At 52.4% G+C, this 13,728-nt stretch overlaps 1 protein-coding gene and 1 long non-coding RNA gene across 2 annotated transcripts; one reads left to right on the plus strand and one right to left on the minus strand.

The window, feature by feature from the left end:
- Positions 1-262: 262 nt before the first annotated feature.
- Positions 263-5,117, minus strand: CDC42EP5 (CDC42 effector protein 5). Its single transcript, XM_037517205.2, has 3 exons — positions 4,704-5,117; positions 4,246-4,386; positions 263-795 (listed from the first exon to the last, which is right to left on the minus strand). Exon 3 carries the CDS (start codon positions 793-795, stop codon positions 334-336), a length of 462 nt encoding a protein of 153 aa, XP_037373102.1. The 5' UTR covers positions 4,246-4,386; positions 4,704-5,117; the 3' UTR covers positions 263-333.
- On the plus strand, positions 1,700-3,625 carry LOC119249747 (uncharacterized). Its single transcript, XR_005126211.1, has 3 exons — positions 1,700-1,804; positions 1,909-2,035; positions 3,239-3,625. It is a non-coding gene; the product is annotated as an uncharacterized LOC119249747 (long non-coding RNA).
- Positions 5,118-13,728: the final 8,611 nt, after the last annotated feature.

A 13,728-nucleotide genomic window follows, 5' to 3' on the forward strand; every position in this document is an offset into this window, starting at 1 on the left:
CCCGCGGCGGCGCTCCGTTCACAAAGACGGAGAAAGGCGGCCGCGTCGGACCCCCGCCTCCCAGGAGGGCGCCACCCAGCCACGCCCCGGGGGCTGCCTCTCGCCTCCGCCCGGCGCTCCTCCGAGGGACCCCGCCGGCCGGGCCAGCCTCCGCGGGCGCCGGAACTCCAGGGGACGCCCCTGGCTCTGAAAGGCGCCAGGACCCCGTCAACTCCCCACCCCGTTCCTCCGCCCACGTGCAAAGGGAGCAGACATCGCCCGAGGCACAGACCGTGGCCATTTATGTATAAAGAAGTGGGGAGTCGCACGGAAGGGCGCGGGGGGTGGGGGTGCCTACAGGCCGATGACGTCGTCCAGCTCGAGGTCCGCGTTGGGGCGGCAGCGCGCCCTGGAGTGCTGCGTGCCGGAACCGGGGTGCGCGTCGGGCTTGGCGGCGGCAGCCACGGGGCGCTCTGCATCCATGACGCCCAGCACCGCGTCCAGCATGGAGGGGCCCAGATCCAGGTGGAAGGACAGCAGCGGGTCGGCGGGCGCCGGGGCGCGCAGGGCGGGCGGCGGCGGCTGCGCAACGGCGGGCGGGGGCGCGGAGCACGGGGCCCCGGCGGGAGGCGCCCCCGGCTCGGGGGGCGGCCCGCCGCCGTGGCGGCTCAAGAACGACGTGTCCCCGAAGGCGTCGCCGCCGCGCCCCACGTGCAGGGTATGCCGAAAGTCGCCGAGGGGCGCGGAGATGGACAGGGCGCCGCGCTCCGGCCGCTTCTTAGGCTGCGCGGGGCCCAGCTGCTTCAGCACCGGCATCTGCAGGGAAGGGTTATGCAGGGAAGGGGCGAGTCAGCGAGGCCGCCACCCCGAGCTCCAGACGCCCCCTTCCCTGGCCCCTTCCCAGCACCGCAAAAGACCAGGTGAAGGGTGTGATTTCTCCCATTTTACAGGCAGGAGGCCTCAGCTGCTTGATTGAAATCTCAGGGTCAAACCTACGCATACCCCTGACCACCCCGCTGTGCTGATTCGCTAGGTACTGACTCCTGAATGTTCAACAGAAAGCAGGAAAAGGGCAGCTTGCTGCATGGACGCCCCCTAAAGACCAGGGCACTTGTTTGTCAAAGATGGATATTCCCAGGTCCCTCTCATGAAGACTGCCTGATTCTGTCTTTCAGGAGCAGGGGACAGTGCCCAGTGCCCACCACACTTCCAGGGGTGCCCAAGATGTTAAATTTATTCTAAAATAAATGCATGGTTTTTGCTTGTCTTTGTATATAGAACGAAGTATCCATACAAAGTATATACACTATATACAAAGTATATATACTATATGCAAAGTATAAATACATACACTGCCATTTTATAGCTATCTCTGCATAGCTGTCATCTGTTCTCTATAGCTATAATCCATATCATCTATCAAGATCTAAATATCTATATCATCTATTGTATTGCCCATCATCTATATCTAATATCTGTATCATCCATCTATATTTATATGTAGCACCTACCTACATCTACAGATCTATACCGATCTATATGTCTATTTCTATAAAAAGAAACCTGAAGGCTTTGTTACGATGCAGGCCTGTATTGTGCAATTTCACATTCAGGAAATTTAGGATGAACCTGAGACTGTGCCTATTTACACAGCGTCCTATAATGGGGATTGTCTGGTTTTGAAAGAGAGGCTATATTGCCTGCCTTTTTGAATGACAAAACTAATTTCCCTGTGGTACAGAAATGGCCAGAATGGCATGGACTCAAAGCTGGGCACTTGTGAATCATAAACCAGGCATCCTATTGTGGCTCTGCCAGTTGCAAGGTAAATAGGAAGGCCTGCCAACCTTTGCCCAATTCCTGGAACTGGGCTGTTTCTATGAAACTTCTGGGAGGGACTTTGATGACCTTGTGCGTCTGTTTTCACAGCCGCTGTTATTATTGTAACGAAGACTTTTTTCTCTGGGAACCCACGCCTCACCCTTTGCCGCCTGTGTGAACTGGAATAAATTACCGGACATGGCCTCTACTCGTCTGTGTCCTCTCCGTAAAACAGGTAAAATCACCCTGCCTTTCTGTGGGGCACACAGAACATCTCAAAGAGACTATTTCTGATAGTGTCCACCCACTGATAGTGCCCTCGTTGGGGAGGCGACCATCCTCAGACAGCTACTGTGGGACAAATTTTAGATCCGATTAAACACTGCTGGGAAGGCAAAGCAGCCAGCACTGTTCTCTTAGGAACCAGCATGCCGGGAAAGATCAGCGGCAATGTGGAGAGAAATCAAAGCCAAAAGAATTTCAAATATTATTGTCTCTAGCCATCCACTAGGGATAAGTTCTAGGACCCCAAGGGCGACCCAAATCCATGGTGGCTAAAGCCCCTATATACAGTGTCTGCACACACCCTATGCACCTCCTGTATATGCTTCAGAGCACCCCTAGATGGCTCATGGTGCCCAGCACAGTGCCATTGTGGTCTGAATAGGCGCTACATGGTGTTATTTAGGGAATGACAAGAAAGGAAAATGTATGTGTTCAGTACAGAAGTCACCGTCCTACGTGTTGCTACATAGTAAGGATTGTCCATCCAGGGTTGGCTGAATCCAGATGTAGAACTGGTGCGGCTACAGAGGGCTGACTGTGACTGTGGCTGGACGTGTCCTCTCCCCCTCCCCAAACACACGCACACACTCTCTCTCTCTCTATCTCTCTCTCTCTCTCTCTCTCTCTCTCTCACACACACACACACACACACACACACACACACACACACACTTTATTTCCCTAGAAAACTAGGCTTGATTTACCTCTTCTGCCATGTTTCTCAAATTTCTCTAACCTCAAGGTGGTTGAATAAATGTTTTGATGGCAACCTGGCAGACAATTGGCGTCCCTCCCCCTTCACCTCTGCAAAATGAACACACCTATGACACATCAGAACCTCTTTGTAAGACTTGGCGGGCTGTTGCCCATGGGGATTTAGCACAGGACCTGTTACACAGCAAGTGCTCAGTACATGCTCCTAGGACTCCCACTTCAGATCAAGCAAGGCGCTCAGAGAGGGTATGTGACTTGCTCAAGGTCACAAAGCCACAGTGCGGGACTGCACAGCCCAGAGTTTCTGCTTCCACTGCTGACCCCTCCCTGGACAGCTCTTAGCTTCTGCCCCCCATTCAGCCCCCCTGACTACCCTCATTCATACAAGGCCAGATGCCTGCCATCCTCCAGCACCCTGACCTGCATTTCCATTCCACAGGACCCTGAACTGACTTCCTCAACCTTTACCCACAATTGACAAAGCTGACAAGCCGGACTCAGAATGCCTGTTGCACTTTCCAAAGACTTATTTTGGGCCAGGCACCAGTTCCCACCGAGGAATGAGCTCGTTAAATACTCAGAACAACCTAATGAGGGGGAAGACTATTATTAGAATGTGTGTTTTACAGCTGTGGAGGCTGCGGCATAGAGAGGGTAAGTAACCTGCCCTGGGTCACACAGCATTTGCAAATGTTGGGGGCCAGATTTGATATTATATCAGTCAGCAGATATTATATTGCTCATGCCCCTCCCCCGCCAAGAGGATAGGGCAGCAGCTGCTGGCATCTCTATGGCAAACACTGATTTATTATAAAGGTCAGGGATTTTCTTATAGCCTTGTCTGTGTTTGTTTTCTTCTCTTTTTTCTTTCCATTGCAGGGAACCATGAGTTAGAAAGCAATTTTGAATGCCAACCCCCACCACCCCCCCTAGTGCTTAGAACTAGATGCATGTCACACCAAGCTAGGCCTCCAGACCTCTTAAAACAGTAGGCCTGCTCGCTCCAGCCCGGGAGCTCAGGAAAATGTCCGAAGGCCTGGCTCCCACAGAAGGGCTGTTGTTTGTGACCGATGGGAACCCAGCGAGTCCCTGACCCCGTGGCCTCCTATCACTGTGGCCGCCCCCTTCTCACCCGCAGCTGGAAGGGTGGGAGGCACAGCTGGTTCAACTCAGTCCTCTCCAGGCCACATCCCGCCAGCGCGGAAATAACAACCCGCTCCAGATCCAGCCCAACTGGTTCTCAGACTTTTGGGAGAGGCGAGGAAGCACTGCGGCCTAGGGGGCCAGGACCCCTGGAGAGGGGGGACCCCAGTCCCCTGGGGGCTGCAGGGCACGCTGCCTGAGTCCACGTGGCCGTGGCTGTGACTTCAGCAGTCACCGTCTCCCTGGCCATCTGTCCCGCTCCGGTGCAGACCCGACCCGGACCCGGCCGCCGCCGCCCCTTACCTCCGGAGCTACTGCCGCGCAGGCGGGCGGCTCTAGCGCTCAGGCTCAAGCTGGGCCACCCCTCCTCTCCAGAGCCCGCCTCTGCCTGCTAGTCCCGGGCGGGCGCTCGCCTTCTTCCTCCTTCCTCCGGGCGGGACTCACCTGGCAAAGGAAGTATCATGTGGGACCTCGAGGGGGAACCAGGACTCAGGTGTCCACTCTCCAGGGTCGCCTCATCAGCCCCCCTCTTCCAGCTGCCAGGGGTCCTGGCTCTCTTACTCCTCCCAGCTTGGGGTAAAGGATCAAGCCCTCCCCTCCCCCCTTAGACCTAGGAATCCAGGCCCCCAGTCCCCTTCCCTCATTCCAGAAATTAGGGTCCCATACCTTACCCCCTTAAACCCTTTGGAGCCCGAGCCCCTCCACCCCCAGTCCAGGAGCCTAGCTGCACCCCTGGGGCCTGGCATGGATCCCCTATTTACCTGCGCCGGGCTCTAAAGCGTCAGCCCCTCCCGGGGGCCATGGTCAGAGCCCAGTGGGCCCGGAGCCACCGCCCAGTCTGGCTTGGTCGTCTGGGGCAGAGAGGGTGCGGGCGCTCGCCCCTCCCAACCTTCTGTATTCCCCCAAAAAGTTTGCCTCCAGGATTTAAAGGCCTAGAAAGCAGCAGTGGAAAAGTGGAGGCCCCTCCGGCTGAATGTGGGGGCGGGAGGAGGCCAGGGCCGAGCGCAGAGCACGCCGAGCGGGAGGGGGCTGGACGGGCGCGCCCCCAGCCGGCCCCTCCCCTGCCGGCCTGGAATTTCCTGAAACTGGGGAAGTCTGGCTTTTTCGAAGAGTAATTTCTTCCAGATTGCAGCTCCGCAGCTGTTGGGGGAGTGTGTGGTGTTTGGAGAAAGGGAGACAGGGAGAGGGAGGGAGAGAGAGGGAGAGGGAGGGGGAAGGGGTGAAAGAGAGGGAGGGGGAGAGAGAGAGAGAGAGAGAGAGAGAGAGAGAGAGAGAGAGAGAGAGAGAGAGAGAGAGAGAAGCAGGCAGTCTGCGGGGTGCAGCCCTCCCCACCCTTGCAGGGAGCTCCCTGGGTGAGTGTCCTTGTCTGAAGCTCTTGCTCAGGAAGGCCCTTCCACCCCGCTGAGCCCCTGTGACTGTGGCCAGAAGAGGGTCACATCTGGGCTTCAGGAAGACCCCTCCGCAGCCAGGATGACTGGGGGGTGGGGAAGAAGAGGGTGGCTCCTCCAAGGTGGAGGCTGACTCAGTAGAGTGAGAGAGAGTGTGTGTGTGTGTGTGTGTGTGTGTGAGTAGTAGTAGCAGTAGCAGCAGCAGCAGCAGCAGCAGCAGCAGCAGCAGTAGTAGTAATAGTAGTAGTAGCAGCAGCAGCAGTAGTAGTAGCAGCAGCAGCAGCAGCAGTAGTAGCAGCAGCAGTAGTAGTAGTAGTAGTAGCAGCAGCAGCAGCAGCAGTAGTAGCAGCAGCAGCAGTAGTAGTAGTAGTAGCAGCAGCAGCAGCAGCAGTAGTAGCAGCAGCAGCAGTAGTAGTAGTAGTAGTAGCAGCAGCAGCAGCAGCAGTAGTAGCAGCAGCAGCAGTAGTAGTAGTAGTAGTAGCAGCAGCAGCAGCAGCAGTAGTAGCAGCAGCAGCAGTAGTAGTAGTAGTAGCAGCAGCAGCAGCAGCAGTAGTAGTAGCAGCAGCAGCAGCAGCAGTAGTAGCAGCAGCAGCAGCAGTAGCAGCAGTAGCAGCAGCAGCAGCAGCAGCAGTAGTAGTAGTAATAGTAGTAGTAGCAGCAGCAGCAGCAGTAGTAGTAGTAGTAGCAGCAGCAGCAGCAGCAGTAGTAGCAGCAGTAGCAGCAGCAGCAGCAGCAGCAGCAGCAGCAAGACAAGGAGGAGGTCAGGGAGGAGGCTGGCTCGGTAGGGGTACGAGTGTATGTTTGAGGTATGTGCGGTGGGCAGACACCTAGGCAGGAGGAGGTCGGCTCAGTCGGGCTGCGTGTGCACACGAGAGTGTGTCTGGATGTGTGTATGGTGGTGAGTAGAGGCGGGGAGGAGGCCGGCTCAGCTGGGAGCTGGGGCTGTGGGTCTGAAGAGACAGTGTCCTTTAACAAGCAAGGGAGCTGCATCCGGGAGGAGAGCTTCATTCCTCTTCATGGCCAGGCGCTAGCCCATGGGGTGGGTGGAGCACATTCGAAGATCAATGCTGTTTTCATGAAACACCTTTTTGAAAAATGAATGCCTCGAAATCCCTAATGAAACTATCCAACTTCAACTGAAGACGGGGTGAGGATGTGATGGTCCTGTTGGGGCCTGAGCAAAAGGAAAGTCAATAGCACCAACCCAGTCTTCGTTTAATATGCGACATAGCACCTGTTGTAGATTGTTATTTATTATTTTTTCACACGCTGCAGTCATTATGGTGTTGTTTATCCTGGTTACTGAATCTTCGGTGCCTCCTTGATTTTTCCTTTGCCTTACCCTAGTCCTGGCCCCAGCAAGGTGCAGGGAGCCTGAGGAAGGACCTGAGCTGAGGTGAGGTGGAGACCCCAGAGGGGTTCAGGAGGCAGGCTTCCCTGGCCTTGGAGCCAAACGAACGGGGTTTCAAAAGAGAGGTGCTAAGATTAAGAACCTCTAACCCCCCATGATTTAAACCACCCACACTTACTATTTCACAGTTTCTGCAAGTCAGCCGCACCTGCTGGGTCCTGAGGGTCTCTGGAGGCTGAAATGCGCATGTCCAACAGGTAGGGCCCTGCCTTGGGAGGAGAGCCCTCCCAACTCTCCTCGGACCCAGGACCAGTCTGTGTGTCCCTGGCTCTTGCTGGCTGTCAGTCAGGCAGCTGGTCTACTGCTAGGGGCTGCCTGCAGCCTTTACTTGGCTCACCCCAGTGATATACGCCAAGTCCCCCTGATTTGTCAAATCTCCCTCATTTGCCATTTTCCTCCATCTCTCTCTCTTGCCTGCAGCCTGAGAGGGCCCAGGCGTTGAATGGCCATGTGGTTTGACTGGGCCACCGGAGAGCCCTGCAGGGAGACAGTACCCTTGTGTGGGTGCCCTATAGCTCCCCTACGTGTTTCCACACACATATGTCCACACACATATTAAGATACGTAATTACGATATCTGAAGATTAAGGTACCTATCTTTATATATAAGATGTTATATATAGCTTTACACAATTATACTTATAATTACTGATACCAACATGCCATAGTAATGCACATCTCCACCTGGCACACCTGTCTGTTAGATCAGCAATATGTGTCTATTAATACATGTGCACATCCACGATGCAGAAACTTACCTTATACACAGATTATACACAGATAACACACACCTACTCTATCATTGTACAATGAATACTTATCACTTGGTAATCAGTAAAACTTTATATATATTTATATTTATACACAATTGATTTCGAGGGCTGGATCTGGCGATGAGGGCAGAGAAGTGCAAATCCACGTGGCAGCCGGGAAACTGTCCTCCAGGAGGCGGGACTAGGCACTGCTGTCTAGGAAGAATTCCCTCTTCCTCTGGGAAGCCCACGGTTTGCTCTTAATGCCTTTCAACTGATGAGATGGGGCCCACCCACAGTCTCAAAGGTAAGGGATGTCAGCCGCACCCACAAAGGCACCCCAGGATATTGTCTACTGAATGACCAAAAAGCAACCCTCCCATGGGCTAATCTCCCTGTTTTCACGGCTCTAGATTAAATCCCATCCACAAAGTCCCTTTGCCACTTGACATAACAGATCCGTAGGTTTGGGGATTTGTGCGCCTTTAGAAGGGCATTCTGTCCAACCCCAGGACGCCGCCAGGCAAGGGCTGGGGGGCTGGGCCACCCCAGGGTGAGCAGCCTGGAGGAGGAGCAGGTATGATTCCAGGCCCGAAGAGAGGTGAGGACAGCTTCTGAGGGTGACCTGGCAGCCCCTCTTGCTGGTGCTCAGAAGAACTCTGCCCCTTTGAAATCGTTAATAATTTTGAACAAGGAACATCCATTTTCTTTTGCATCGTGCCACAAATCACATAGCTGGCTCTGGACTGAAGTGTCGCAGAGCAGAGGCCTGGGATGGGCATCTGAGAAGGTTGGCTTGGCAGAGATAAGAGGAGAGAAAGGGTCTTAGACAAGGCCATGTAGCAGTCAGAGAGGAAAGGAGGCTGGGGGAAGAAGGGACATATCTGAAGTGTGTTCCAGAAGCCCAGGGAGGGTAAGGAGGATGCACAGGTCCTCCTGGCCAGCTCTATGGCAACCCAGCATGATAAGAAGATCCATTGGCTTTGGTAATATCCCAGAGGCCCTGGTGGCAGCAGAAGCCAGATGGTGGCAGGAAGGCAAAGTCCAGACAGGAGGCAAGGGGGTGGGCAGGACTTGGCAGAGAGGGGGAGCGGGGGGGAGAGAGAGGGAGAAGAGAGAGAGAGAGAGGAAGAGAGAAAGAGGAAGAGAGAGAGAGAGAGAGAGAGGAGGGAGGGAGGCAGGGGGATAGAGAGGTCATTTGGAGGAAGATGGAGTTCATAAAAGGAATTTTGTTTCTCTGGTCAGTTTAGATATATTTGCCACTATTTTGTTTCATTGTGGACAAGGTAATTTTTAGTTACATAGACAAATGAACACATTTATATAGAGAAACACAAAGAATCTTCTCTAACCGGTGTTGATGACCTACTCTAATCCCCATCTCATGTATCCTCTGGAATTAGTTTGGGATGTGCACATTCCCAGAGGGCTGGGATCTTACAAACACATACCAGGGGTCTCCGCCTGGCACCATTGTCATCAGGACAGGATGGCTTTGTTGTGGGGTGTCCTGCTCTTCATCTGGGGGCCTGTCCCTCCTTTGCACTGCAGGAAGTTAAGCAGCCTCCCTGGGCTCTGTCCACTAGGGGTCAATAGAGGATCCTCCCCCCACCCTGGGCTCCCACAATGTTTCCAAAGCCCTACTGTGGTGGGGTATTGAGATGATTTCCAAAGAAAACATGTCATGCATTTTACATAAGCAAATAGGAACACCTGCTGGGGGTCAGGGGGTGGGGGAGTGGGGGACACCACTGTTTACCTGCTGAGCAGTTTGTTTTGGGAACCATTCATTTTTACTATGGACAAATTTTTAAAGGTGTGAGCTGTGACCTTATCTCAGCGCAGCACAGAAAGTCTGTAACAGCAGCTATGAGGATAACAAGAGCACTCACAGCCACTGACAGTTCCCAATTTCTTCAAATCTACCAGGAGCTGGTCTAGTCTTTTCCTTCTGCACCTTCATTTAAAACTTGCAATGATTCTGTGGCAGGAGGTTTGATATTATCCTCATTTACAGATGGGGAAACTGAGGCACAAAATTCTTTCTTTTCCCCCCCAGGCATTTAGTTAATGCAGCTGCCAAGTTGTACAGGAGCTTTGAAGCTGTGTCTGGCAGACTGGCTGTGACAAAGGAGAGATGGAAGATACAGGGTGCAGGGGATTGTGGTCGAGCAGGGAAGACAGTTCAACAGAATTTTCTGGGACGATAGACAAGTTCTGTTATCACTGCCTAATATGGGCATTTGAAATGTGGCTAGTGGGGCTGAAAATGGAAAATTAAATTTTATTTAATTTTTGTTGAGTTAAGGGGAAGTAAGCACTGGTTACCAGATGCCCTTTTTCTCTGGTCCCAGTGCTGCCAGCCCATGTCTGGAACATTTAAGGGCAGGTCAGCTGACGGGAGGAAGGGGGAGGAGAGAGATAGAGAGAGACAGAGAGAGACAGAGAGACAGAGAGACTAAGAGAGAGACAGAGAGAGAGAGACAGAGAGAGAGAGAGCCTTGCCTTCAGAGGGCGCCTGGGGTGAAGTCATGGCCAGAACTGGACTGCAGCCAAACTGCCCTCTTCCAAGGACAGCTGAGCCCTCTCTCTGGAACTCCCCCTCATGGATCTCAGCTCCTGCCTCCTCCCAGCAGAGCCACCTTCCAGTGCCATAGCCCCTGAAGCTCAGCATATCTGCAGTTCCCCCTTCTTGGCTTTCCACCCCACTAGGAAAAGTCCTGCAGTCCTGCTTCTTGGTGTGATTGGCAGAGCCGAAGGGGGAGGGAGGAGCCAAGAAATAGGTGTTCCCAGTTCCTGATCAAGGCCTGCCAGCATCAGTCTTCTCTTGTGGGCAGTGGAGGGGACTGCTGTGATTCCTTCTGCCTTGATGCTCACTCTGGGCAGGTAAGATTGTGGCAAGAACCCATGCATTGGCGTTAGACAGGCTGGACTTTGCATTCTGGTGCCAACTCCTGACTGTGTGCCCCCCCCAAAAGTCACTTTTGGGGCCTCTGTGGTGGCCTAGGGGTTAAGTCTCAGCACTATAACCATGACAGCCTGAGTTCAATGCCCGGCCAGGGAGCTGACCCCCATGGTGCAGCAGACCTCTCCTGTCTCCCCGCTGCTCCCCTCAGCAGTGCATTTCAGTAGATCCGCCTGTTCTGCTCCCTACTCTGTCTCTGATGAATCCTCTCACCCACCCCCACCGCACCTCTGGTCTACACCCCAGTTCCTCAAAGCCAAAAAAAAAAAAAAAAAGCAGAGAGGCAAAGTCACTTTCCCAAATACACAGAGCTAGCAAGAGGCAGGTTGAAGTTTTGCAAAGAATTTGGTGTGACCCCAAGTCTGCTAGCTTTTGTTCATACCCAGCAGCTGTGTCCTGAACTGGTCTGGTAAGAGATAGTCTTGGGAGGGAAGGGAGAGCTCACGTTATATCACACCCTGGTCTGTTCTGTGGCTGCCATGCTGTGTGTGGGAGGGGCCAACATCCCGAGGATCTGAGTTCCATCTCTGTTCAAGACGCACGGGCAGTCTGAATCAATATCAACGCATTCTCTGACTGAATATTATGTCAGAATACTGCATGGAGGCTATTTTGGACTCAGTTTATGCAAACTTGCCAACGGAACACCCTCAAATAGTGAAAGATATGGCTCCTGTAGACTCTGACCATGGTGCTGAAATAAGAATCTAATGGCGAGGCCCCAGTCAGCACAGTGGACAGCAACAGCAGAACCCACTCTCCTGGCCTTGGGTACTGCTGGGTACAATAGGGTGGGTGTCTCGCTTGGGGGGACACTGGGGGTTGTAGTGAGTGATGCCACTTCCATTCCTATCCCTTGAATCCTAGACTTGTGAATGAATCGGGACTATTGCAAAACCAGCACCATATAGTCCATGCTGACTGTGTGTAATATACAGTTGTTCCTTGTAGAGACCCTGGCATCAACCCTGCAAGGTACTGTCACCTCGTTGACACTGTGACAGAGTTTCTTGTGGGGCTTTCCACTGTTCTGTCAAGCCAGTCCTCAGGACACATGACCAGTGAATCCCATGAGCGTGGGTGCGTTGCCCCACTTTTTTGGGAATTGAGTTCCTTGGTCAGAAGCAATGCTGTGTGGGATAGCATAGTTGCAAACAAGCTGTTCTATAAGTCTGATGATAGTAGTTTTGGCAGCAGCATTGTGTGTAGGAAAGAGAAGCGTACATGCAGATTAAGTGTCAATTGCAGTAAGGACGAAGCACTGCCCCTTCCATGATGAAGAGTCCATTGTCATCAATCCGCCACTGGGTGGCTGCCAGATCACCCCTGGGAACGGTGCCACGCCAGGGCTCAGGGTGGTCTCTGCTGCTGCAGACTGGACACTCAGTGGTGTCTGTCGCAGGCCAGCCTGGTGAGTAGGAGTCTATTTTGCTGAGCCTCTGTAACCAGAAGGCTGGAGTTCAGGCCACCTGTCACTGCCAAATGCCAATAAAGTGGAAACAGGAATTGAATCTTTAAGATGCTCTTCAATCTGGCAGCCGGCGACCGGGAAGATGGGGTTAACACCCTAAAGAAGCCGCCTTCGCATTTCATCTACAGCTGGCTCTTTACAGTGCGCTGACCAAAGGCAGTCCAGCAGTGGGCAGGCTTCTCTGCTGCCAGGAGCTGGTGATGTCCACCCAGAGTTCCTTATCGCCCTCCTGGACACCTGGCCTCAGGCTCGGCCCCCGGTGCTGAGGGTGGCCTGCAGATAGCACTGCTCCCCACACCCCTCCAGACATGTCCTCGGGCCGGAAAATTAGCTCAGAGCAGACAGGCCATAAACAATGGGTGTGCAGATTTCCTACTATGCATTCTCCCTACCCCCCCCCCCTTATTGAGGTGACATCGGTTTACAACACTGTACATGATTTAGGGGGTTAGGTTCATACCTCATCAGATGTATGTTTCCATCCCACCCCCACCATCCAAGCACCCAGATTCCTCTACCCTAGATCGTGGCACCCCCTCAACCTTTGTTCCCACGCTGTCCCCCCTTCCTTCCAAATATAAATTTCTCTTGTATGTTTGAGCTTCCTCCACACTGCCTGGCCCACAGCTCCCAAAATGCTTGAATTTCCTAAGTGTTGACTTTCCTGAGTGAGCAAGGAGTCTTTTGTTATTGCAAATGAGGTGGCTTTAAGTCCCACTTAAGGGTGGAGGCAGATTGCCGGAGAACCAACCTCGTGATCAGAGGGTTAGTATTTCTCATCCTCCACACCCTGATCTCCTAGGAGGGAAGAAGGGCCGGAAGTTGAATCAATGGCCACTGGACAACTATTTTTTTTTTTTTTTTTTTTAAATATTAAATTTTATTTTTATATTCCCCCATACAATTGCAAACGCCCCATTCTGACCCCAATCCTTCCCCTCCCGCCCCCCACCCCCCAAAAAGTGTCTCTGGTTCATAGTTTTTTGTTGATTTTGATTTTCACTTTCTTATATTCATTTTCCTGGTCCCTTATTTAAGTTTTCTAGATTCCTGCTATGAGTGAGACCATCCGGTATTTTTCTTTTTCTTTTTGGCTTATTTCGCTGAGCATGATCCCTTCCAGTGCCATCCATGTTGCTGCAAATTGCATGTGTTTATCTTTTTTGAAGGCTGAGTAATATTCCATGGTATATATGTACCACATCTTCTTGATCCAGTCATCTATTTTTGGGCATTTGGGTTGTTTCCAAAGCTTAGCTATTGTAAACAGTGCTGCTATAAACATAGGAGTGCAGGTGCTCTTTGGAATTGATGTTTCTGTGTCCTTTGGGTAAATACCTAGGAGTGGAATTGCTGGATCATATGGAAGCTCTATGTTTAGTAGGTCCAGAAATCTCCACACAGCTCTCCACAGTGGTTGGACCAGTTTGCACTCCCACCAACAGTGCACAAGAGTTCCTTTTTCTCCACATCCTCGCCAACATTTGTTGTTGCTAGTTTTTTTAATATGTGCCATTCTCACTGGTGTGAGATGGTATCTCATGGTAGTTTTGATTTGCATTTCCCTGATGACAAGTGATGTTGAACATTTTTTCATATGTCTGTTGGCCATTTGCATTTCCTCTTCAGAGAAGTTTCTTTTTAGCTCTTCTGCCCATTTTTTGACTGGATTATTTTCTTTGTTGTTGCTGAGTCTCATCAGCTCTTTGCAGATTTTTGTGATCAGTCCTTTATCATTAGTGTTGGGTGCAAAAATGTTCTCCCAGTTGGTGGGGTTTCTCTTTGTTTTTGTTATTGTC

This window comes from Talpa occidentalis, unplaced genomic scaffold (genome assembly GCF_014898055.3).
Source record: "Talpa occidentalis isolate TD23 unplaced genomic scaffold, MPIMG_talOcc4v2.1 talOcc4.17, whole genome shotgun sequence".
NCBI classification, from domain to species: domain Eukaryota; kingdom Metazoa; phylum Chordata; class Mammalia; order Eulipotyphla; family Talpidae; genus Talpa; species Talpa occidentalis.